The sequence below is a fragment of the Fundulus heteroclitus genome, chromosome 10, assembly GCF_011125445.2.
Source record: "Fundulus heteroclitus isolate FHET01 chromosome 10, MU-UCD_Fhet_4.1, whole genome shotgun sequence".
In the NCBI taxonomy this organism is placed as follows: Eukaryota; Metazoa; Chordata; class Actinopteri; order Cyprinodontiformes; family Fundulidae; genus Fundulus; species Fundulus heteroclitus.
The window spans coordinates 5,284,053-5,309,477 of NC_046370.1; the positions used below are offsets into that span (position 1 = coordinate 5,284,053).

The 25,425-nt window shown below is 40.5% G+C and overlaps 1 protein-coding gene and 1 long non-coding RNA gene across 3 annotated transcripts; one reads left to right on the top strand and one right to left on the bottom strand.

The window, feature by feature from the left end:
- Positions 1–206: 206 nt before the first annotated feature.
- tdrd1 (tudor domain containing 1) lies at positions 207–22,354 on the bottom strand. Of its 2 annotated transcripts, none has more exons than XM_036141824.1 (26): positions 22,237–22,354; positions 21,504–21,659; positions 21,369–21,409; positions 20,575–20,635; positions 17,859–17,973; positions 17,712–17,778; positions 17,550–17,630; positions 17,273–17,452; positions 17,042–17,185; positions 16,086–16,251; positions 15,914–15,997; positions 15,656–15,832; positions 15,466–15,573; positions 13,336–13,506; positions 10,822–11,079; positions 9,752–9,883; positions 9,530–9,637; positions 7,887–8,054; positions 6,493–6,831; positions 6,285–6,401; positions 6,074–6,202; positions 3,913–4,080; positions 3,430–3,819; positions 843–908; positions 685–728; positions 207–591 (listed from the first exon to the last, which is right to left on the bottom strand). In XM_036141824.1, exons 1-26 carry the CDS (start codon positions 22,337–22,339, stop codon positions 520–522), a joined length of 3,645 nt encoding a protein of 1,214 aa, XP_035997717.1. In that variant the 5' UTR covers positions 22,340–22,354; the 3' UTR covers positions 207–519. The 2 variants fall into 2 exon arrangements, with proteins under 2 accessions (XP_035997717.1, XP_035997716.1); XM_036141823.1 differs by having other exon boundaries at positions 16,071–16,251.
- Positions 21,538–24,200, top strand: LOC118564338. Its single transcript, XR_004931775.1, has 3 exons — positions 21,538–21,602; positions 23,677–23,706; positions 23,880–24,200. It is a non-coding gene; the product is annotated as an uncharacterized LOC118564338 (long non-coding RNA).
- Positions 24,201–25,425: the final 1,225 nt, after the last annotated feature.

Sequence of the window (25,425 nt, forward strand, 5' to 3'; positions counted from 1 at the left end):
ATAAAGATTTGTACTAGTGGTGACATTTCTGAAAAAATGTCCATATTTAACAAAAGCAGAAAACTTGACTCGGCTCAGATTTAGAAACAATGTTGAGTTCTTTATGTCTGATCAAAGTTTTATTGATAAACTACACCAAGTGAATTTATTTGATTTAGCAAAAACCTTTTGTTTATAGATTGAACATATCTAACCAGTCAAAAGAATGAAAACCCTTCTTTTTTTTTTAATCCACAGAACTCAAACTTGTCAAACATGATGCTAACAAACTGGACGTCCATACCTCTGCAGGGGAGAAAGCAAACAGGTGGCAAAACTGCGGCTGAACACGCCTTTGTTTTTGACTTTTACAAATGCAAACATATTTGGTGCATCCCGCAGTATAAAGGCTGGAAACAAACTAAAACAAAGCTGCAGTTTAAAAAGAACAAAGAAAAAAAACATTTATGAATTTCCTGCACCATCAATTATAAAGACAAAGTTAAAACACAACAAAAATAAAATGTATTTTGTCTAATCCTATTTTATCTGGTTGACCAACTGCTTGATGAGAGAAAGCTGCAGCTGCATCACGCCCTCCAGGTTGCTGATCTGTTAAAAGCAGGCAGAGCACAGCATCAGAGCATAATACACCACAGCAGACCACTTTTGTTTTACTTTATTACAAAATAACATAAGTCTGACCTGTTTTTGGAGGCTCTGACAGCAGCAGCCAGAGGTTTGATGATCTGGGATTTAGAAAGATTGTAGATGTTATAAAACAAAGCATTTTGTTTCAGCAGAAAATACAAACTGTACTTGGATGAAGTGTCAGCTTAGATTCTATTTTAATGTATACGTACCCAAAGCCTTTGACTGATTTTGGTATGGTGGCTCCATTTGGTCAATAACCTTCTTGACAGGATCCTCTGAAAAGAAAAATGCTCCTCTCGTTAAAGCAACATCTACAGGTGCACATTTTAATAACCAAGAAGATCCAAAAGTGTTTTTTTTTTCCTCTCACGACTACTTAAATTCAAGAAGTGACTCTCTTTACACAGTGACATAAGTGATATTGTTGACGATGGTCATCTACAGTTAGTGAAAACCCACAACTTTCAGTTTGAAACTAGAATATTTTTAATATAAAAAGGTTTCAGCCAAAAAGACGGGAAGACTGCGGTCTTGACGGTCACTGATCAACACTCTGGCTGTTCACAAAGTCCTATTAGTCATTGGCTAGCATATTACTGGAAAGTTTAATGGATGGAAAAAAGTTTGGTAGTAAAACATGTAAAGCATTAAGATAATTCTTCATGGAGGAGAACAACAAGGCATGGATTTCAGCTTGACACCAGGTTTAAAGATCACGGGGATATGTCCTAACCTGACTCAAGCCAGACGTATGTCGCTCCGCCTAGCTTCACTCACATACATCTGGGACACCGCCATAGGAATTGCCTTTATTGAAGTCTGGGCCTTATCAAATATTCTTGCATATGATTGGATAAGCCACTTGTCTGTCATCTTTATCGACGTGCTGTTTCAACCACTCACACTGAAGCTAACCCGTGACGCTGATGAGAGCGACGCAGGAAAAAAAAAAAAACAAAAAAAAAAAAACAAAACAGTGAGCGGACAGGAAGAGAGGGGAGGACAGGCGGCAAAGCGCCGCGGGTTGGAGTCGACCCCTAACATAGTTAGCGCTAACCGCTAACCGCTCCGGGGCGCGTCCGCTGCAGACGTGGACGTGCCCCGGAAAACAAAACTTGCCAAATCCGGTCTGGAGAAGGACGAAAACATGGTTTCCGCCAACAAAAGCCTTCAGAGGCGTTCTCTGATGTTCTTTTAATGAAACAATATTAGGTAGATTGAACAACACGGAAGAAATAGCAGCATCAATGTTAAGGCTTGCTTCCTCGATGCGAGCTGCCATTGCTATCAAAACAGTCTCACGTCATGGTCGCGTCTCCACTACGTCACATCTATGAAACTCCAGCCCTGCGTCCTGATTGGCCAGACCATAAAATTGGTTGGAGAAATCACTTTCTATGAGTGATGTCCCAGATGTATGTGAGTGGAGCTAGGCGGAGCAACATATGTCTGGCATGAGTCAGGTTAGATATGTCCAGGACACAGAATTCAACAGTCACATTCCTTGTGCTAAACCACTACTAAACCAAATTTACAATTTACCATTCACTAATCCACAAAAAAATGACAAAACTGTTGCTTAGAGGTCCAAAGTCTATTTTTGTTCCAGCTAAAACTTTTGATTTAATTTGAAAAGTTGTGGGTGAAAATCCCAGAAGATCAGCAGTTTCTGAAATACTCAGAGCAGCCCGTCTGGCACCAACAACAATGCCACGTTCCGAGTCACTTAAATCACCTTTCTTCCACATTCTGATGCTCCGTTTGAACTGCAGCAGATAATCTAGACCACGTCTACATGCCTAAATGCATTGAGCTGCTGCCATGTGATTGGTGAGCAGTTGGTGTACCTAATAAAGTGGCCGGTGAGTGTGTATGGCTCACACTAATATTGTGTTAACTACATATTCATAATATATAGTCCAGCCTTAACTATGGCGTCGCTGTGCATGATGGGAAACCTCATAGGAAACTATGGAGCATCGTCAATAGGAAGTTGAGAGACACCAGAGCGAACAATTCAATGATCTGAAGGCTGAAGCAACTTAGACTTTCTCAACATCTCAGCAGACCTACAGGCTCACTGTCTCCATAACTCGCTGCATCGATGGAGCAATTCAAGCAAAAGGAGCCCAGACAAAGTATCTAATTACATGTACTTTACAGTATTCGTGATAAATCTTGCAGTAGGCGAACATTGTTTTAAAAGTCCCTTTTAACTAGCCTGATGTAATGTCAACATTTTTTAAATAAATTTTGGGCTTTCCTTAAGCAAAGGCCATCATAAAAAAAAATAACAGAAGATGTGTTATAAAACTGTAATCTATCTGCTTTTTAAATTTAATTACTCAAATAAACTTTCCAACCATATTCTAAGTTACTGATATGCTCATCTGTATCCAGAATCAAAGGTTCCACCTAATAAAAAAAAAAAAAAAAAAAAAATGGTAATTTTCAGCTCAAACTATAACCTGGCATAATGTTTGCCAAACTTTCACTTTAGGTTGTTGGTCTTTTTTGTGACAGATTTCAAGGTGAAAAACAAACTGACGGGGGCCTAGTGGTTAGAGCACAGAGCTTCGGTCCCAGAGGTTCTGAGTTCAACTCCCACAAGCTGCCATTCTGGGTCCCTGAGCAAGACCCTTAAACCCCCAATTGCTCCCCAGGCGCCGCACAGTGGCAGCCCACTGCTCCCCAAGGGGATGGGTTAAGATGCAGAAGTGAATTTCTCCATTGTGAGATCAATAAAGTTCAATTATTATTACTACAGACATGCTGATGCTCCTAACTTTCACCTACCAACGACCGGTGCTACAGAAACGATCTCCTGCTGAGGATTACGTGCCGTCAGGTCTGCAGGCGTAACGGACCCTGCCGTGTCAACCGGTTCCGGCTCACACGCCGGTTCTGGAACAGAGTCGGACCGGGGTCCGTCCGCTGCACACGGAGCGCTGCTACCAGGGTTGTCAAGCCTTTGGTTGGTGTCTTGGTTGCTCTTGCTGCAGGCATACAGCGCATCCAGGATCACGGAGGTGAGGTGCTCTCCACCTCTCTCAGCAGGTAGAATGAGGGACAGCACATTAGCAGAGCCATCAAAGGAATGAACCGTGGCCTGGACGCCGTTCACCAGCTCGGTTTGAAACAACTGGAGCACTTCCTCTGGATACACTGCGGGAAAGTGCTCTTTACCTTTTAAAGCAGGACGTCAGACAGTTAATGAGTTTTTTTAAGGACAGACACAAAACGTAGCACTTGGGGTATTCAGGAGCACTTCTGGCTTACCGGCGAGGGTGCAGCGAGTTATCTGAAAAGGGAGCTCCAGCAGATGGCCAGGGATGGGCAGGATTTGGAATGCAGAGACTCTCTCGGTGTTCCCATAGTCGGCATAGATGACACTCATCTCATTCTCGCCGACTTCCAAGATCACAGCACGGTACCAGTTTTTATCAGCTGGGGAGGGGGAGCAGAACATATTCTGGATTTAAAAAAAAAAAACATCCAAGTCACAACAAAAAGCACAAAGCTGGGGCTCCTTGCAGAATGATCTTCGTCTTACTCCTTTTTGGTAAATTCCTACCCCAGTCTCATCACATAAAGCTGCCTGCAACAAGGTAAAAAGGGCGGTAGGTTCTGACATCTAATGCAAAAATCTCTTAAAAACAGACCCCGTTGTTAGCTGGCAGAGGAATGTACGCTACAGGAGTTTCCTACTTGTATGCTGTGTTTAAAGCAGTCCTTACAGTCACAACGTACACACAGCGTCTAATTATATCTACAGCAGAGACGTGGCATTAGCAGCTTAGGTTTGCAGGAGCAACAACCGCAGGCAGAGTCCTGAGAAAGCTCAGAGCAAAAAATAGGAGGATGTATTCTGACCCACCTGGTGCTCTCATTGAATCTCTCGTTATTCAGAATATAAATAAAAAATAGCACCATTGTGAGGATATTTTAAATTGTTCAAATCAGTTCTATATGTTGCTCTAATAATTTTATGAGCTCAAACATGCATAAATTAGAGATTTCTTGATCCATCAAGCCCATTTTAATTCAATTAAATGTTATTTATATAGCGCCAATTCATGATACATGTCATCTCAAGGCACTTTACAAAATCAAATTCAATCATATTATACAGATTGGGCAAAAATGTCCTATATAAGGGAACCAGCTGATTGCTTCAAAGTCCCAACAAGCAGCATTCACTCCTGGAGAAGCGTAGAGCCACAGTGGACAGTCGTCTGCATTGTCCATGGCTTTGCAGCAATCCCTCATACTGAGCAAGCATGAAGCGACAGTGGAAAGAAAAACTCCCCATTAACGGGAAGGAAAACCTCCAGCAGAACCGGGCTCAGTGTGAACGGTCATCTGCCTCGACCGACTGGGGGTTAGAGAAGACAGAGCAGAGACACAACAAGAGAGACAAAAATAATGGTTGGTGTTAAGTTTCCGGTCCCTTTTCAGGACGCTTGGAATAAAAACAAGCACAGTGTGTATATTTTTTTTTCTTGAAACCTGGGTTATGTTCATTTTAATAACTCCATTTGTCCGTCACTTTGACACTGACACAGCTGAATTTCACCCCAATTATACGAATTTCAATTCTACGAGTTGCTCCTCTGTATTTTGACTCCATGTCACACGTACTTCTTCTCTTCTCTCTCCACTCCTATGTTTTCGTCTGAGAAGAAGAAGAATTTCCTTGTTTGTTTCCTTGTTGGGGGGAAATCGGCTCGTAGACATTTGCAGCTCTACTTCAACAGCAGGACGCGCTCACGGTCACGTCACGAGGGGCGACTGAATTTCATGTTTGATTTTCCTCCGACCGTACAATTCCTGATCGGGAGGTGGTCCTGGGAGGCTAGTCGCCCTTTGGTACCCTCTGTATACTACACGACGCAGGATGAAGCTGAAACTCGGCCCGATCTAAAAAACATTCTCGCACGACTGAAGAATTGGCCCAAAAAGGGCAAAAAAAAAAAAATAAATCTTACAGTGTACGCCCAGCTTAAGACAGTCAAAACAAATAGGGCTGCACAACATTTGAAAAAAAACATACGATGTGATCTTTGTGAATGTCACCCTACCAGAGGGGTGGAGTGATTAATTACACATTTGGGAAAAACATGTAATTCGGCTTATAATCCGGTGCGTCTTATATGTGGACAAAGACAGACACACGTAAGCAAGTAAATTCATGGTGTGCCTTAAAGTCAGAAAAATACGGTATACACATGCCATTGATGTCAGCTTTAATGTACAGTAAGGGCACACAAGTCCAGTCCTTGCTACTGTTCTGCAATGTTTAGCTGCACCCAGTCTCCAACACATCTGAAGCACATGAACATCTAATTAGACCTCTGCAGGGCTGAATAACAGCTGAAGAGAAGAGAAATTAGATATTTAATTTGCAAGAGTTGGAAATTGTAATCCCCATTTTCCTTACCAGAGAACTGGGCACAACAGGCAGCCCCAGCAGCAGGCCTGCTCTTCCTCCCTGCTGATGAAGTGGCCTTGTAGGTGCCGCAGTAGGCAGCCAGGTCCAGCATCACCTTCTGGAGCTTTTGCTGGTCAACTTCAGAGAAGAAATGGTTACAAAAAAAAAGCAATCTATTTCTGAAGCATTCCCTACTAAACGACGGAGTGGAAGCTCTCACCCTGCATAGGGCTGTGGAGGTAAAAGAGGGAGGGACTGATGACTGCTGCCACGCACGGCTGAAAGCTCTCATTCAAAGGCAGCTCCACTGTCTTCCAATCAACTGGAAAACATGCAACTGGAAGCAAAACGACAATTCATCAAAATCACAATGTGGATTAGGAAAAAATAAGCAAAAACGAGGACCTCTAAGGTACATTTTATCTCACCGTCTGATGTTGCAGCGCTCTTAACTTCAACCGGCATCTCTTCAGTAACGGCTTTGATTTCTCCACTTGCTTCACAGCTCTCCTTTTTCTTCTCACCGTCCGTGTTTGCCTCCGGAGGCGCCGACTGTTCCTGCGTGACTCTGGCAGGTTGTTCTCTGGCTTTGGCCAGCTCCTCGGCAATGAGAGCCACGGCCACGTTCTGGCCTCTGATTACGAGCTCCACTCCGTAGCCCTGCTCGTTGACGGAGAGGACGCGGCCGCTGAGCTCCTGTCCATCCATCAACGTCTGGAACCACAGGAGGGCCTCGCTGCTCCACTCTGAGCCAACAGGCTCCACACCTAAAGCCACACACGCAGAATTTAATGGAAACGTCCTGCTTGCTCCTATCCGCTGACACTAAATCAATAAATTCATTAAAAATGCATCTTGTTTAAGATACAAGGTTCCCACACCTTGGTGAACATCAAATTCAAGGACCTTTCAAGGACTTTCCAGGACCAATTTCCTCAAATTCAAGGACCACACGTGGCGGCATTTACCTTCCTGGACCGCTAAATAGGTTATCATATTTTAATACAATGCAAATTCAATAAAAGACTAAACGGCATAGAAGTTGTTGGGTCAGAAGCAATGCAAGAAAGTGGACTTAACTTATAGCCTACATTGATATTGATCATATTCATAGCCTACATTTATATCCACAGTACATGGCTATGCCATACTACATTACATATAAGATGTACATTAGCCTAATGTTTCATGGAATTTTATGGAAAAAAGTGCAGCATTGAGATGTTCAGAATTATATCAATTTGTTTTACTTTCATCTTTGATTAAGCTAGTTTTTGACTTTGACTCTGAAAAGTCGCTAAATATAGCAACAAAGTCGCTGAGTTGGCAACACTGCGTGAATGTAACCTATTGGACGCACGTAGGCCTAAACCGTAGCCTACCAACTAACGAAGAAGAGCGAACGTACTTTTGCAAATTAAAAGTCTGCGGAATCAACATAATTTTAAAAGATCGTGTGGCAGTAAAATAAGGACACATGAGTCGTCATCCGTGTGAACTTTCAACCCCACAAAAAAATTCAAGGACTTTCAAGGACAAGGTGTTTTTTTTGGCTGTTTTCAAGAACTTTTAAGGGCCTTGAATTTATTTTTTCAGATTCACAAACTTTGAAGGATTTCAAGGACACGTGGGAACCCTGAAGATATTACATTTTAGGATATTAATAACTACCGTTTACAACACCACCCTATGCCTGAAAACCTTAAATAATATTAGAGCAAAGTATCTCTAATTCCTTGAAGGTGTCAGTAAAAATCTATTAATGATAAAATGCTAATTTATCACAATTTAACCATCTTTCTTTTTTTTTTTTCTTTCTTACCTGCAAGCCAGCAGCAAACTGCCTGGAATGGGAGTGCAAGGAGCTTGGGTGTAATGGATCGAAGATGGACGTTTTTAATCCGCATGCTATAACCGTAATCCACAAAATCTATGGCAACTTTGTCGCCGGACAGTTCCTTCACCATAGCTCGGCACCAAGATCCATTGCCTTGGCAGAAAATAAAATATTTGGGGAAAAAAAGTCATACCTCACAAATCATATAAGGTTAAAACAACAAATATACACTGGAAAACATTAATACAGGAGATGAATGTACATAGAAAGTGTGAAAATTCACAATTTTGTATATCAATGGTATATCCACAGAGCTTGCATAGAGTGATTGATGAGAACGTTACATTTTTTTGGACTTTAGGTGATTTGTTTAAAAAAAATAATGTATTAAACTTAGATCAATAAAAAAAAAAATCTAAAATAATTTGAGGTGCGTGTTTGAATCTGCTGTGAATTCCCTCTAGACGACAGTTTACATTCATGCTCAAATATGCATCTATGTCCAAATTAATGTTAAACAGCAGAAGCACCTTGATAAGCAACCAACAAGCTTCCAGTGTAAATCCAGCTGATATATTTCACCAATATATAATATTTCCATTTCCAAATTCCACACTTAAGTTTTCTAGATTTTTGCCTCTCATCGGTACTATAATACTGCTGCCATTTAAGAAAATATTCACCTAATTGGGTTTTATTATCTTTTTCCTCTGAAAAAAACCTAAATATTCAAACACTTGGTGGTGAAACTAGCATCTGATTCTGCAACATGGTAAAGGTTGGTTCCCTTACAGGTCTAAGCTGAAACATGGAGGAGAGAGCATATTAGAACCATATTCCTCTATGCACTGGTTGCCTATTTTAAAACTTTATTTTTTATGTCTTTAAATGCTTTGTCCACCCAGCCTCTCTGAGCAGCTGGACCTGAACTCCCAGGCATGTTTGGAGGATCTGAGGTGAGGCTTTCAAACCTAGAGCACAGCATCAACTCTCAGTAGTGTCATGCTGAAGCACTGTTTGCTGGTTATGTTACAAAGTGGATGGATTTATAAAGGGCAACGGCTACAGTTCACCCTCACCCTTAAATTACCAGCTAAATGCACCCAGTTAGGCGATGCAGCAAGCAAAATGATCCCAAAGACGCAACAAAAGCTGGTTCTGCACCGGATAAAGCAGGGTAAAAAGCCATTTAGCTTCTTACGTGGCTCCAGAGGTTTCTTCAAATCAAATCACATTACATTTCTGATGGGAAGAGAGTTAAAATATCAGGAATCACGGCTAATTCCTGACATTTAGCTACAAGAAATGGTTTCTGTATATTCCTGCTAACCAAACAGAGGGGATGCAAGTAATATTCTTTAACCTGAATATATAATTTATATTTATATACCTCTGTAGAAATACAGTAAACACATTTGTGGCCTCAGTTACAGTTTAAAAGAAAACAGGAAAAACAAAATCAATCACTGAACATGCATCAGCAATTCAAGTCAGCAGCCTTATGTTACTATGCTGATCCCACGTGAGTGTGTGCGGTCAAGACTGAAGAATGTTTAAACCCCGTTCCTATAGTGATGCGTCTTGTCAAGTTCAGCCTGCTAGCAAAGATTGTAGAAAGATGTTCTCACCAGGAAATAACGCACAGCACGGCTCTCCCACTTTGGGCACGAACGTTGGAGCTTCGGCCTCACAGTGCTGCTTTAATTGACCCTGCAGCTCTATCAGCTTCTGCAGCTCTGGACAAAACAAATCGTTTCAAAGCCAGAAGACGTGTCCTCCGAAAATGTATGCCTTTAACCTTTAGCATATAAATATGTCACACATCACTGCTTGCTGTGAAGAAACACTACCTGTTGAGCTACTGAGGTGGCAGTAAAACTTCCCGGGGCTCTCCACGATAATGGTGACCAGCGGCACCATCTGGCCGTCAGAGGGAAGCTGAGCAGTGGTCCAAACCAGCGGTTCAGACACAGAGGGAGACGCTGAGGAGCAAACAAAACCATCACTCAGATAATTCATATAGTCATTTGCTCACCAAGACTGAAATCTTTTACGTCCAAACTAGGGCTGAACGATTTTGGAAAATAATCTAATTGGGATTTATTTTCTTAATATTGCAATTTTTTCCCAGTTTAATTTATCATGTGTTTTTAAATATATACAAACAGCAAATCAATTTGTTTCCTCGCCGTGCGGATTAGTTGCTAAAACACCAACAGCATCTAAACTCGGTGCAGAAATGATCGCGTTCTGCCTATGATTAATTTCAACCAAAATTACAATTTTGACTTTTCTCTGCATTAACCACAAGCAACAAAAATGGCCTCTAAATAAAAGATGTTTGACAACAAGGACTATTTTAAACATGAACTTTTAATGTTTCTATTGATCAGAATATTATTTAAGAGAACAGCTTTTAATTTAATGGGACATCAATCCTTGTTGAACATAAAGTGCAAAGTCCAACCAACAAGCAAGTCTATGTATTAAACTGATTGACTAGTACTTAATGCTTTGTATGATTATACAAACTCTAAAAAAAGTAATACAATTAGATTATCTCACTGCTGCAACTGTCTTCCCTTCCATGTGGAGGCAAACCCACTTCAAACATTTTACTGACACCAAATGGACGCGTCTAATTCCCTAATTGTTACATAGCCAAAAATTGCAGACCTCTGCGATTTGGAAATTGCGTTTTTTTAAAATCACGATTATATTGAAAATGCGATTAATTGTTCAGCCCTAGTCCTAACTAGTAAAAGGAGCATCTGAAAGATGGTTACACAGGTGAAACACAAGATTATCCTGTTAAAAGTGTTATTTGAGCAATCCTACGTCAGTCATCTACAGTTTAAGGCCTGATGAAGCCAAAATATTAAAGCACATTTATCAAAAGCAGATTCATTTCTTTGCCCACCACTCGACTCGGCAGCAGCAGGCGTCTCCTCGGCCGGCAGGTTAGGAGTGGCAGAAACTGAAGCGGGTGCAGCGTAACCTGCAGCGATGAGCAGCTCGGCAAAATCAATCTGAGGATCGCTGGCCTCGTTGATCATGGACACCAGAGTCTTGCCCTCCTGCGTTCCCTGGATCTTAAGTCTCAGGACTCTGTTTGACAGCTGGCACTGCAGAGCCAGAATGCAATCGTTGGACCAGCTCGCACCAACAGGCTTCACCCCTAGAGAGAAGAGACATAACCATTTAAGATGAAGAATTATCTTTACAGAAATTATTTGAAGGATTACACGATTCCTTATTTATTTTTTTTTAAAAGGAGTCATAACCTGAAAATTTGACTTTTTCATGTTAAAGCCTTCCAGAAAATCAGGAGTGTGAAAGCGATTTTTTTTTTTTTTTTTTGTGTGGGCTCTTTGTAACCTGATGAGCCATATGGATGTCGCTCCGCCTAGCTTCACTCACATCTATCTGGGACATCTCCCATAGAGAGTGATTTCTTCAACCAATTTGATTGTCCAGCCAATCAGGACGCAGGGCTGGAGTTTCATAGATGTGACGTAGTGGAGAAGCGACCGTGAGACTGTTTTGACTCAGACAACAATGGCGGCTCGCATCGAGGAAGCAAGCGTTAACATTGATGCTGCTATTTCTTCCATGTTGTCCAATCTACCTAATATTGTTTCATTAAAAGAACATCAGAGAACGGCTCTGAAGGCTTTTGTTGGTGGAAACAATGTTTTCGCCCTTCTCCCGACCGGATTTGGCAAGTTTTGTTTTTTTCCTGCGTCGCTCTCACAGCGTCACGGGTTAGCTTCAGTGTGAGTGGTTGAAATAGCACGTCGATAAAGATGACAGACAAGTGGCTTATCCAATCATATGCAAGGAGTTTTGATAAGGCCCAGCCTTCTGAAACGCCATTCCTATGGATCTGTTCCAGATGGATGAGTGGAGCTAGGCGGAGCAAAATTCATTTGGCTAGGGTCAGATTATGCTCTCAAACCATAAAAACCTAAAAGAGCGTTCTCTCCACAAAGCAAGAGTTTAGTTCTCCTTGATTTACGTCACTGGTGGAAGGACGCCAATGTAAGACACAGCCGCCTCTCGTCAACCGACTGTCCCTTCAACTCTTTCTGTGTTGAACGTGACATTTTGCTTGGGAGTGTTTTATTAACTTGGGACAATAACAGGGAAAGATGGCATCAAGCCTGCGTTTGGATGCCATCATCTGCAGTGGAATCAGAAATTGCTGTTCCTTGTGTAACTTTTTACCAGGTTTCTCTCTTCTCTGGGAGTGCAAGCACAAAGCTTTTAATCAAATTATGGTGCATACCCTCAGAAGTAGTGATCCACGATATTAAAAATTTCAACCGATATCGATAACCGATATTTTTCTGCTTTTCATGGCTGATACCGATTCCAATAAGTTCATATTCAATATAGTTTTTGCATAATCTGCAGCTTGTGCTATGAAAAACTAATTATTTAGCAGCTGTGGCTTATTTATAAACAGCAAAGAAAAGGTTTTGGCTCTTCAAATGTTTATTTTGTTTTATATCATCACACAAAAAAGTTGTAATTTGCTTTTAATAACAAAAGAGACAAATCAATTTACAATACAAAGAGCATCCCTTAAAAATTACTGAACAAATCTATGGCTAAACTGCAAAGGCACTTGTGAAGTCAAAAAATAATAACCACAGCAAAGCTCAAAGAAAAAAGTGAAACTTCTTAAAAAAAATTTCAGAATGCTATCAGCAAAGGTATTTCTGGAGTCAAGTCAAATAATTTTCGAACATGAAATTATCTGTACTAACATATGCATATAAAAATTCAAAAAATTCAATAAAGTCAATAACAGTGCATTCTCCAAAATGAGGTGCCATGATGACGATTTTTCAGGTGAGCCATTAGGTTTGTTGTGTTAAAACCCAAATCCTTCTTTCCTCCTCTTGAAATTCTTGCTGAACAGGTTTTGCAAACTGCAATGTTGTTGTCATCTTCTAATACCCGGTTTGTTTATTTATAGTCAGGCAATAATGGAGCCAAGCCTGGGTCCTGATAGCAAGGAACGCAAAATCCACACATCTTATCCCGCTTTGGGGCTACCCTGCCTGAATAAAATTCCACCACATTTAATTAATTTATCGGCTTTTTTTTTTAATCAGAAGAACTTACTTATCGGGCCGATATTAAATTCCATCATATCGGCCGATATTTTATCGGTCCGATATATATCGTGCATCCCTACTCAGAAGAAATAAGGGATTTGAAAAAGTTTCCAAATAAGCTCTAGTTAAAACATTTTTTACCCTAAAAATGACTAAACAAGAATTTAAAGACATCTTCAGATGGACAGTATATGTAAAATACCAGGTTATGACTCCTTTAAATTTGAGAAACTCAAACGGAGACTGCAACTGACCATTGAACAGAGATCTAAATGAATTTCTAATCTGTTAGAGAAATGATGAAATACCTGCTAGGGCACACGGGATGGCCTGCGTTGGTAGAGCCAGCAGTGGCGCGCTAATAGGAAGCAGCTGGCCTAAATCCACCTCCTCAGAGTTGCCAAAGTCAAGGTAGCCGATGCAGACTCGTTCCTCGGATGGATAAGCCAGAACTTTGGCCCGGTACCACAGCTTGTCCTCTGGAAAGTGGGTAAAAAAAAAAATATGAGGAATTCAAATGTGCATTTAGCAGGTATGAAAGAGCAGAAGATACAACTTTAAAAGTCGAACAAGGAACCTTGCAGCCTCTCCAGAGAGCAAGCACCACTAGGCCACCACTCACCCAGTGGTAAAGACCCTAAAACTAACTTTGCTGAAGCTCCTTTTAGTGTAACTTTAATTATAAACCCAGTCCATTCCCACTTCTGGACTTGGTTGCATTTCCCCACTTCACTTTATAAAAGGTCTCTAAGCTCCTCTGATTGTGAGAGCATCGCTCGTCTTTGGTCCTCGTCTGGGGAGCAGCAGCAGCTTTATGCTGCTAACCCTAACCCTGGGATACTGCAGTAAACCTGATCTAATTGTATTATCGTCTCTGGTCAGGAGCAGAATGAATGTATGGAACCTGGGGAGCACAGCTTTTAGTTCAGCACGGTTAAACGCTCCTGCAACAATCACAGCCGCATCCGGGCTGCTATTCCTAAGTCCACTGATGAAGCAGTGGAGCTCTTCCAGGGCGAGTTTAGCATTAGCTTTAGGCCGGATGTATGTAGCAACAATAATCACAGAGCTGAACTCTCAAGCTAGTCTGAATGGTGTGCATTTAACTGCTAGGTATTCCAGATGAGGAGAGCAGAAGCTCCTGATCGCTTTTGCTGCGATGCACCAGCAGGTGTGGACGTACATTAATAAACTTCCACCTTTGCTCCTCTCTGCTGCTTCGTTGGGATCTCCTCTAAACAAAGAGCGGCCTGCTAGCCTGACTCCGACGTTCGGCACGCAGCCGGTAATAAACGTCCACAGCTGTCCAACTTACGTGAGGTGATCCTCAGCTGGATTTCGTCCATTTTATTGGCGATGAATCTAACATTATTCTGCCACCACCATGTATCACAATGTGTATGGTGTTCTTTTGGTTAACGCACAGCATTGTTTTTGTTTCAAACTTACCTTTAGAATTGCTGGCCCAAAGGTTATGTCTGTTTTCAGACTGCTGCACATTCCCCTACAAGTTTTTTTTTTTTTAAAGATTTTAGTCTATTCTAGACATTTCTTTGAAAGAAAAATGTTTTTTCCTTGCAAAGTCCAGATATGTGGAGAATACAGGAATTTTTTTTTATCAGCTTGTTCTAAATATTTTGTAGCCCTTGGCAGCAATCCAAACTAATTTTTCATTAATCTTTGAGAAACACGCAATTTCTGTAATGTCAGTTTTCTCGCTATTTATGTTGTGACTAGTGTTGTACCCAAACCAGTATCAGACAGAGCCCCAATCCAGCACTAAAATTGTGGTATCGGTATCGGCGAGTACCAACAAATAGGCACCGATACCATTTTGATGTTTGTATGTCACTTGAACGCAGCCTTCTCTCTCCCGACTAGTATTATATATGTTATATAAGTTCATGAAAGTTGCACTATTTTGGCATTTGGGCGCCAAAACTAAGGGTTTAAATGAGATTATTCAATTATTAATGTAATTTTACTGTCTTACTGTTGCACTACTATTATACATGTTATAATTTTACGAATGTTGCACTTTTTTGGCCTTTGAGAGGCAAAAGTTTATTCAACTATCGTCACCCATTCCAGGTATGCAATAAAAAGTTCTACTACCTTAAGTAGTATGCAGTTCTTCATATATATATACACACACATCAATTACAAACAGATGGTATCGGCCAATACTGCACAGCCAGGTATCGATTATCGTATCGGGGCCAAAAAATGGCATCGGCGCAACACTAGTTGTGACTAAAGTTTGTCAGCATTAAGGCTTAGACCATTAAAAGTCAGATTATCCACACAGAGATTAAGTGAACAGTGTCATATCCTAACTTTGATACCACGTGCTTCTACGACTAGACTAAAAAACAGCTTAAAAAAGGTCCAAGTCAGCCAGTTTCGGGTCCAAAGACAAAAGAACAAAGGAGTCTCACCTGAGAACTGGGCACAACAAACTGTTCCAGGAGCAGGTCTGAAGTTCTGTGGTGTTGAAACCTGAGAGCAGTGCTCCCTGAGCTTCAGCTGCAAATCCTGCATAAGTCCTGTAAGCCATCATTTCAGTTGGATCGATCAAAACTGGCTTCAGAGGGTTGACTTTCATCACATAAATGAAATGCAACTCACCAGCATTGTCCACCTTCTGCACAACAAGGTCGCTGGGTGACAGGAAGTGTGTTACCACGACAGAGAACTGGTCTCCTATGGCCTGTGTGAGTGGCTCTGGTGGTTGGGCCCATTCGTTGTCGTCCTTCCCAGCAGAGAGGCGCTTGAAGTTTTCAAATGATGCATTCAATATGGCGCCTAGAGGAAGAGAGGACCCGTAACTCTTCTTGTGAGCTGCCATATTGCAACACGACGCACACAGCTATGCAACCAGCGTACTTATATCGTGCACAGTTGGTGGCGCATCGGTGGTTTCCTTCAGTCCATATCCGTTCTCCAGGAGGAAGGTGCTCAGCAGCTCTCCTTAAGTACACAACAACGGAGTTACAATGGAGGATTTTGACTTAAATAACTCTGAGACTCGTTTTTGATTCACCTCCATGAGACACACCCTTTGAGAGCAGGATATCCACATCATGGCAAGATTCTTCCTCCCTCATTTCCAACACTTTCACGGTGACAGCCTTACCAGCCAGCAGCTGTCTGACAGTAATGCAGCACTCGTCTGACCACTTGCTGACCACTGGGCTCACGCCAGCGGTCTGGCACTCCATTGTCTGTGTTGAACAATAAAGGCATGTGCTCATATCAAGAGCTTTATTCACCTTTCTATGTTGCTCTCAAACATCCGTGTCATATTGACTGTCTACTTTCAGCATAAGGGCCCTGAAATGCGCTGCTGAGAAGAGGGCTGGGCGATATGGATTAAAAAATAAATCTCCGATTTTATCATACCAAATCCGATTAATCGATTTTTTTCCTCCTTTTTGTTTCATAAAAAGAAATTATTTTAAAACCTTGCTTTTATGTCAAGTATTTCGTCAGGGAGTTGACCTGAATTCAAAGTGCAACTAAAAACAAGCTGTGAAACATGCTTGTAAAACAAGATGGCAGCCGTGCCATTATAAACAATGAAAATATAACAAAACATTTGCTGCTAGTGGTATTACACATTGAGCTAAGAACAGGCTTCACTGCACTTGTGAACTTCAAAAAAAAAAAAGTACATAAGTAAATGAAGTACCTCGTATTATGGTAAAAAAAAGTTTCCACTTAACAATATTTTGACAATACATTTGCCTAAACATATATTCAGCATCACATGCTGTTCTCTTCATGGAAACCCAATGAGTGTATTGGCAAAATAAAATCCAGATTTTCCAAAAATGAAATCTTAAGGAATTGTAAATTCGAATTAATCGATTAAATCGATTTATCGCCCAGCCCTAGCTGAGAACCCTGTACACATTAAAAGGAATTTGTCTCTCATGTGCGCATAAAAAAAAAAAAAAAAAAAATCATAGGCCAAAACACCATTTGATATCAATTAAAACTACTTATACTCACACATGGGCAGAAATGTGGAATATTTGCAGGGAGGGGTCTGATCCTTTCAACTGGAACGTTCTCTTCATTGCCAAAGTCAATGTAAAGGATATTAGCCGTCTTCTTGTCAGCAGCTAGAGTCTGCACCAGGCCTCTGTACCACTTCTAAGATGCAAAAACAAGATTAATATGTAAATAACCTTACAAAGACATGAATCGCTCCTTATTTGCGTTGGGGGAACTTCTCCTCACCTTATCAAAGGAAAACTGAACTTTGCAAACTTCTCCGTCACAGGGAACATAAGTGGTTCCTGAGGAGTTGCTGCAAGTTTTCTGAAGTCCTGTGGTTATAATTTGTAAAGATTCAATCACCTCAGGGATCTGAGGAAAGATGAAGAACCTGCCAGGACTGGTGAATTCAACGACAGTAGCCTGAAAGCACAGAGAAAAAAAAAGGAGACTCTAGCACTATGCAGACCATTTCATGTTTAAAAGTCAATGGAAACTATTTTTTTTTTATGTTTTTTACCTGGATGTCCATTCCCTTGGTGACTTTAGAAGCCTGTAAATCTTTTAAATAGACCTTCTTATAGCTAGATGAATCACCAGCCTTCATTAAAAAAAAGCATAATGTTTAGAGTTTTATTTTTATTTGATATATCAACATTCAAACTCTTGATCAGTGAATTACCTGCAATTTTGCAGGGTTTTCCCTGGGAGCAGAACTTAGCACAGCCATGCCTCCTTTGGGATTTCCTCTTTAGTTTGAGAGAAACACATTTATTTGTAATTAATCTAAATGTTGGGGGGGGGGGGGGTGTAAACAGACTAAACCTACTTAGCAGGCTCTGGGTCAGCAGGCTTGCAGGCGAGTCTGTGTATCTTCCAGTCCTCCGTCTGACACACTACAGAGCAATAAGACGTTTTCTTGCAGCGCATACAACGACCATTTCCTGTTGGAACACCAGGACACAGATGTTCACTGAAGTGGTGGTTTAAAAGTGCGCACAAAACACGCAAATGTCACCAGATTAATATTTAGCACACAGAGGAATGTAAATCAGCAGCGCCTAGCAGTCACAGTGTGAAACCGGATCACAACTTTGTGTAACTTTGCTGTGCAATGCAGCTGCAAAGGGGGGCACAGAGTCCGGTGTAAAATCTGTGCCGAATGAATAGTTGTGTCAGAACCTTTTGCCACACCTACCATGCTAGTGAAGAACATGATCTCCACACTGCAAAAAGAGAACTAAAAATAAGTAAAATCTTCTTGAAATGAATGTATTTACCCTTGATTTGAGCAGGTAAATAAGATTATTTGCCAATGGAATGAGTATTTCTACCCATAAAATAAGATAATTAGATATACTGCACTTGAAATAAGATGATGGAGATGAATTGTTCCTATTTTAAGTGCAAAAATCTTATTCCATTGGCAAATAATCTTATTTACCTGCTCAAATCAAGGGCAAATACGTTCATTTCAACAAAATCTTACTTGTTTTTAGTTCTATTTTTGCAGTGCATACTGGATCGCTCAAGGCCATTGTTAACAGCGACCGCCACTAGTGCCAGTGACTAACGGGAGGATGGCCCATAGGCAGAGAGAGAATAGGCAAGAGTCTAGGACTGAAAGCAGCGACTCTGAATGTCGGGACCATGATACGAAAGACTAGAGAGTTGACTGCTAGGATGCAGAGGAAGAAGGTGGACATGCTGTGTGTTCGGGAGAGCATGTGGAAAGGCAGCAAGCCTAAACGTTTAGGAACAGGGTTCAAGCTGTTCTACCATGATGGGGGTGGGCAAAGTAATGACGTAGGAGTTACCTTGAAGGAGGACTTTGTCAGGAATGTTCTGGCCATTAAATGGTTGACTCTGAAGCTAGAAATTAAAGGTGTGATGCTAAATGTTGTTGGTGCCTATGCCTCAAAGGTGAGATGCAAGTTAGATGACAAGGAGACATTCTGGAGTGCGTTAGATGAAGTGATGCAGATGACCAGAGATGAGAGAGAGTGGAGACTGGTGCAGATCTTAATGGTCAGGTTAGAGCTGGGAACAGAGGCGATGAGGAAGTGAGAGGCAGGCTTGGTGTCCGGAACGGGAATATGGAAGGACTGATGGTGGTAGATGCAGGGGCGGTGCTAGCCATGTGAGTGCAAATGCTTTGTGGTCCCACCCCCCCACCACCAACAAAACCAATCGGCTCACATGAGCCTATTTGCAAAGGATAAAAATACGGCAAAACAGCATCGCCTTTCAGAGGAATATATCAAGTGAAGAAGTAAGTAACGCATAACTTTATGATGCTGTTAATAAGAGAGCGTTTTGATCCGATTGCCGTGCTGTCCGCCATTTTGTGTCTGCCGTGGCGTTTTATGGGCAGGGACGGTGCAGCTGTTCACGTACGTGCATGCGCAACTGGCCTGGCTATGTAGACAAGACATTGGAGAACAATATAGTGAGATGGTGTGTGACGTTTAGCCATAGTTCATCTACAAAGATGCCTTTAGTTATTCACAAAACTATTTTTCAGTTTTATTTGAAATAATGAAATTTCGCTTATTGCTCCTTTAAATGTTTAAATAAACACTTAAGCGTACAGAAGCAGCATTTAGTTTTCACAGGTAAAAAGCAACCTCTTTCCGCTATAAATGGTAATTATTGGTTCATGTTGGTCAATATGAATTACCATTTAAAATTGTTATACAAGTCGCAGCTGACTACAAGTCGTAGGGTCGGCCAAGCTATGAAAAAAAAGTGACTTATAGTCCGAAAAATTAGGTAACCGGTAAGCTAGTACACCAAGCTCTCGATCTCATTCCACATCACTGAATCCATTGACTTCTTCTGAACAACTCGGAAGGTAGATAAAGCGCAGCTGCTTCTTCTGCAGGGCTAGACTGCCCTCTTGTGGCCATACACAGTAATGTTTAACCCTTAGTTCATATAAATGAATTACAATTTAAAAACTTGTTATATATTTGATATATACATCAGTGTGGAGAAGAGGTGAACAAATGTGTCCAAGCAAGTAGAGGAAAGCTTCAGTTGTGCTGTGTGACTAAAGAGCATCAACAAAGATGAAAGGAAAAATGTACAAGACGATGGTGAGGCCAGCGATGATAGCATAATTTAGAGACTGTGGTACTGAGGAAGAGACAGGAGGCAAAGCTGAAGGTAGCAGAGATGAAGATGTTGAGGTTCACTTTGAGAGCGACGAGGATGGATAGGATCAGGAAAGACTACATCAGAGGGACAACTCATGCTAAATGTTTTGGAAATAAAGCTACAGAGGCCAGTCTGAGATTTTCTTGGACATGTTCAGAGGAGAAGTGAGGCTGGAACTGCCAGGCAGGAGGCCTAGAGGAAGACCGAAGAGGAGGTTTATGAATCGAGTTAATAGGACATGAAGGTAGTTGGCGTGAGAGAAGAAGATACAGAAGACTAAGTTAGCTGGAGACAGATGACTCGCTGTAGCGACCCCTGAAAGGGAAAAGCTGAAAGACAGAAGATTGGGTAATAAGTTCAGGCTGATATTTCAACTCAAATTTTACCTTGCTGACCACAGAAGTTGCAGGAATATACTGTGAAAGATGGTGGGACCAATCTTGACATCTGAAAATAAATGACATTGAAACCAAACTTTAAATTCAATAAAAAGACAGACAGGGAATTAACTACTAGGAGTATAGCTTTGTTTGGGACAGCACAAGGTTTTAGTTTCTAATTCCCCATTTCACAAAGCTCATCAACAAGCCAAAATAGAGACAGAAAGCAGCAGCCATTCAATAAAGTCCAAGATGGTGGCCAGGGCAAATGCAACTCGTTTTATTTATAAGACAGCTTTATCGATCTCCATCTGTCCAAAAGTTTCTACAGCTAAGCAAGCCTGATCCTGGTATGCTGCTTATTCACAGATACCACCTGGCCACAAATTAGACAGAGTAGCTTTCCACTTTGATAAATAATCATCTCTTTGTTCCTTCAGAAATGAGGCATTCGGTAGCCATTGTTTTTCTCCCAGTCATATGCCAGTGAAGGTGCCCGCAAAGTGCCTTTGGAAGTGCCATATAAGTGCTATAATAGTACTAACTTGGATTTTTTTTTGGTAGCCTAATATAATAGAAACTGAATTTTGGGTTGTCATTGCTCCAGGTTCCTCTTCATTAAAATTAGCAGAAATAAACACTTGAAATCTGTCATACGAGTTTTAATATTTGACGTGAATTGCTCAAATGAACCTTTCCACAGTGTTGTATTTGATAGACACCTGGGAATCGTACCAAACATGGCCTTTATCTCACACTTTGCTAGTATTAATCTGATTCCTAAGTTGTACAATACTTACGGGTAATGATTTATCTTTGTTAGTTGGTAAACTGGTCGGACCTGGAAGAAATGTGAAAACAGTTTATTTTTTTGCCTTTAGTACTTGAAATTAAAAGTGTCGAAATTAAAATTAAAGCGTTCTCGGGGGATTTACCGTTTCCAGCGGGGCGTAGTGGCGCAGCGGCGGAGATGGTGGGCAGCCTTGAAGGAGCTGGTAAAGGCAAGCCCGGGCCGGACGAAGGTTTCCTAAGAGGTCGGTTGGGTAGTACCGGGGGTGAAGGAGACGAGGGGTTCATGTCTACAGCCGTAACTACAAAAATGATTTAGAGTTAACCAGCTCAATACGTTACATGACCGGGAAATGCATGTTTTTAGCTACATTTTTCTCTAACAGTCCTTAGCTAGCTAGCTGGCTAGCTCTATGTAGCTTTAAAATTAACCAACAGCTAACTCGCTAAGCGCTAGAACACCTTAAGAACTTCTTAGTTAGATACAGGAAAATAAAACATTAGACATAAAACTTGAACAACTTAATAATTCAACAATAAGCCTAAACGTTTGCTCGGTTATGGTATAATTTTAATTGCCCACCTTCGTTCACGTGCTGCGCTTGAGGAGGGGGAAAAAAACGTGCTGCACCTGCGTAATGACGTCAGCAAAGGTAACCCAAGAACGTTAAGTTCAAGTACAGCATACTTACTTGAATTTTTGTATGCGCATGCATACCTTAAGCCTCAACCGGTGCTTGCTGTTGGAAGAATGTGATGTACACACATTTATAAAATAATAATAATAATAATGCGACCCCATGAGGGATTAAGCGGTTTGGAAAATGGATGGATGGATAATAATAATAATAATTAATAATAATAAATTAATAAACATACGGGAGCCGGGGAAGATGGCGGCTTGAGCATACTCGACGTAATCTCTTTTTAATTTTTTATCTTGAAGGGAAAAGGTGACAAAAAAAGATCCCGACACGTCCATTGTTCATTAATTCATAACTCATTACAAATATTATTTTCACCCTCAATTATTGCCACACATCCCCAATTTCATTTCCCACATAAGTAGCATAAAATTCCGCTCCAATGCGAAGCAGAGACTCACAGCCTTTGGTTGAGCTCACCACAGATATAAAAATATATACGTCTTATATTATGTCTATGGAGCTCACTACAGCTCACTGCTCTGTGATTGGTTTCTTCTTCTTCTTCTTCTTGATTTTATTGGCGGTTGGCAAACAACTTTCCGGTGTGCATTACTGCCACCAACTGGTGAGGAGTGTGGGTCAAAATGGCCATACTCCCAAAGATACTTATATTTATGTATCTATGTATCTATATCTATAATATTAAATTTACAAATACTAAATCCTCCTAATTATTCCTGTTATTATTAAATATTTAAATAAGTATTGATAACATTTATTTTTTGACTTTTTCTGCAGAATATCTATTATATCAAATTTAATTTTCTCCTTATTAAGATCTCTAACCAAAATCCTTCTTTCCTCTTCATATTTCTTACAATACATCACTACATGTTCTACTGTTTCATCTTGTTCACAATATTCACATTTGCCCGACATATGCTTCCCTATTTTGAATAGTGTTTTATTTAATCCTGTGTGTCCAAATCTAAGTCTTGAAATAACTGTTTCCTCTCTTCTGATTCCTTCTGCTATCCTCATTTCTCCGACTTTCCGTTGAATCCTATACAGCCATCTTCCTCTCCTTTCTTCTTCCCATTGTTTTTGCCACCTTTCCTTCATTCTTTGTTTAATGATACTTTTAATTTCTGTCTTACTTAAATTAATCATCATATCAATAGTTCTATTTTTTGATGCTTCCTTAGCAATCTTATCTGCGATTTCATTTCCATTAATCCCTATATGTGCTGGTACCCAAATAAATATAACACTAATACCCATCATTTGAATTTGATATAGAATTTGCTGTATTTCAATTAATATATCTAATCTACTATCTGAAAAATGATTTTGTATACTAAGTAAAGCTGAACTTGAATCTGAACATATTATTGATCTTAGTGGTCTTACTTCCTCTATCCATTGTAATGCTAATAATATTGCTAGTAATTATCCTGTATATACTGATAATTAATTATTTATTCTCCTATTTACTTTGATATTGAAATCTGGAACATAAAATGCTATGCCTAACCTATCATTCACATTTTTAGATGCATCTGTATATATTTGAATATAACCATAATAACTATTAACATATTCTTGTATGAGTTTATGATTAATATTGCCTTCTTTTTCTTTTCCAACCATGACAAATCTACTGTTGTTTCAGGTATGAGCCAGGGAGGGATTACTGATAACGGTACAGTTGGACAACATTTAATTTTATCTAATTCAAGTTCTTCTACTTTTTTTCCCACTATCCATTCAAAACTTCCTGTTTGTCTCCTCTCCCTTTCCCAACACGGCTGCAATATTTCTTTTGTAGGATCTGTGATTGGTTTCTTATTCAGCTGCTCCTTTATGATTGGCTAGGGATACACTCTACGAAGAAGAAGAAGAAGCAAGGTCGAGAGATCCGCAGCGGTTTGAAAACGTTCAACGCTTGTGACAATGGACTCAAAAAGAGGAGAAAACTACACTTTTTGAATGTTTTTATAAACCAGCTGCGGCTGAAGCCACAGAGGCAGCTTCAGATCAACCTGCCAGCAATTTGACGGCCGAAAACGGCGAAAATGAGTCTGATGTCAGTGTAGTTAGTGGCTAGCTAGCTGAAGCTAGCTCATGCAGCAACTGTTTCATCACACAGTGCAGCTATTTGCAGTACTATTAATTAGTGCCAGTTTACAGGGCAGATAAACATGAAATAAATACGTGAATATACAAATTATGTGTTTGTATCCAAGTGTGTTGTTCCAATAATCAACAAAACGCTGTGCTTTGTACAGATTTGAGCTCGTGGCGTGAAAGTCAGGTTAGGGAATTTAAAAACAGACATCCTTGGTTAGAATGGAGGAACTGTTGGGTTAAAAAACACCAAACATGGGAACAAGTTTAGTTCATCAAATAAATAGACTTTTGTCCTTCAGCAAAAGCCTCGTGAAATTATTATTATGAATTTAGTGACCAAATGTTCTTTCGGTGCGTCATTCTGTCCTGCCTTGACGCTTCTGTAGCCTGACTCTTCTGTTTGCATCCGTACATTCGAACCCATCTAAGCAAGCAGCGGTGTAACTTTGATGGACTTGTCTTGTGAATTGATCTGATTAAATGAAGAATGACACAAAAAAGGCTAAGAGTGCAGAGAACTGCCAGATCTTTAGGTAACCAATTAGAGACCAGCATAGAGTCACACGGAAGACAAAGATTTCAAAGCATATACAGAAACTCATCCCTGCAGCACCCCACACCTTTAAAATATGACTTACACAAGAAAAAAAATAAAATAATAACATCAAACCCAAATTGGAATGGGAATGCTGGAAAGTCTTAGGTGAGACAGATTTCATGAGAACAGATCATTTCTGTTAACTGTGTCAACACCGGCCTGACCATAGCATAATTTACAGCTCCTCTTTTCTGTTGACTCTAACTTTACAACTGTTTAAATTTACATCTGTTTATAGTCATGTCCCAAAAGAGGGAGTAGATCCTCTTTTACCAACAGAGGTAGTAACTCATGCAGTCAATGTTGTAGTCAATGGTATTATATTGAATCTCATAGGAGACAGTCCTGTCTATTGTTTTACTTTTTGAGCACCCTGAAGCTTTCTTCATTGAAGTTGTTGATGAGTTAGGTGAAACCTGACAAGCAGCACTAACCTTGCCTTTAAAGCCTTTTTTTAAATGCAAAACAAGGATAACAAACTTGTGTTTTCCTAGAGGTAACCATGCCTGACTAAGGATGGATGCGTTTTAAGCATTTAAAAAAAAAACCTCTGCTCTTCAAATACAATCAGCATATCAGCCGTCCCCATTAACACTTTTCTTCAAATCTCATGCTGCTCGAAGGTCAGCTTGTTGTGGCAGGGCTAAAGCACAGTGCAAATGGGGTTTTGTAATTAGGTCAGTCTGCAATCAC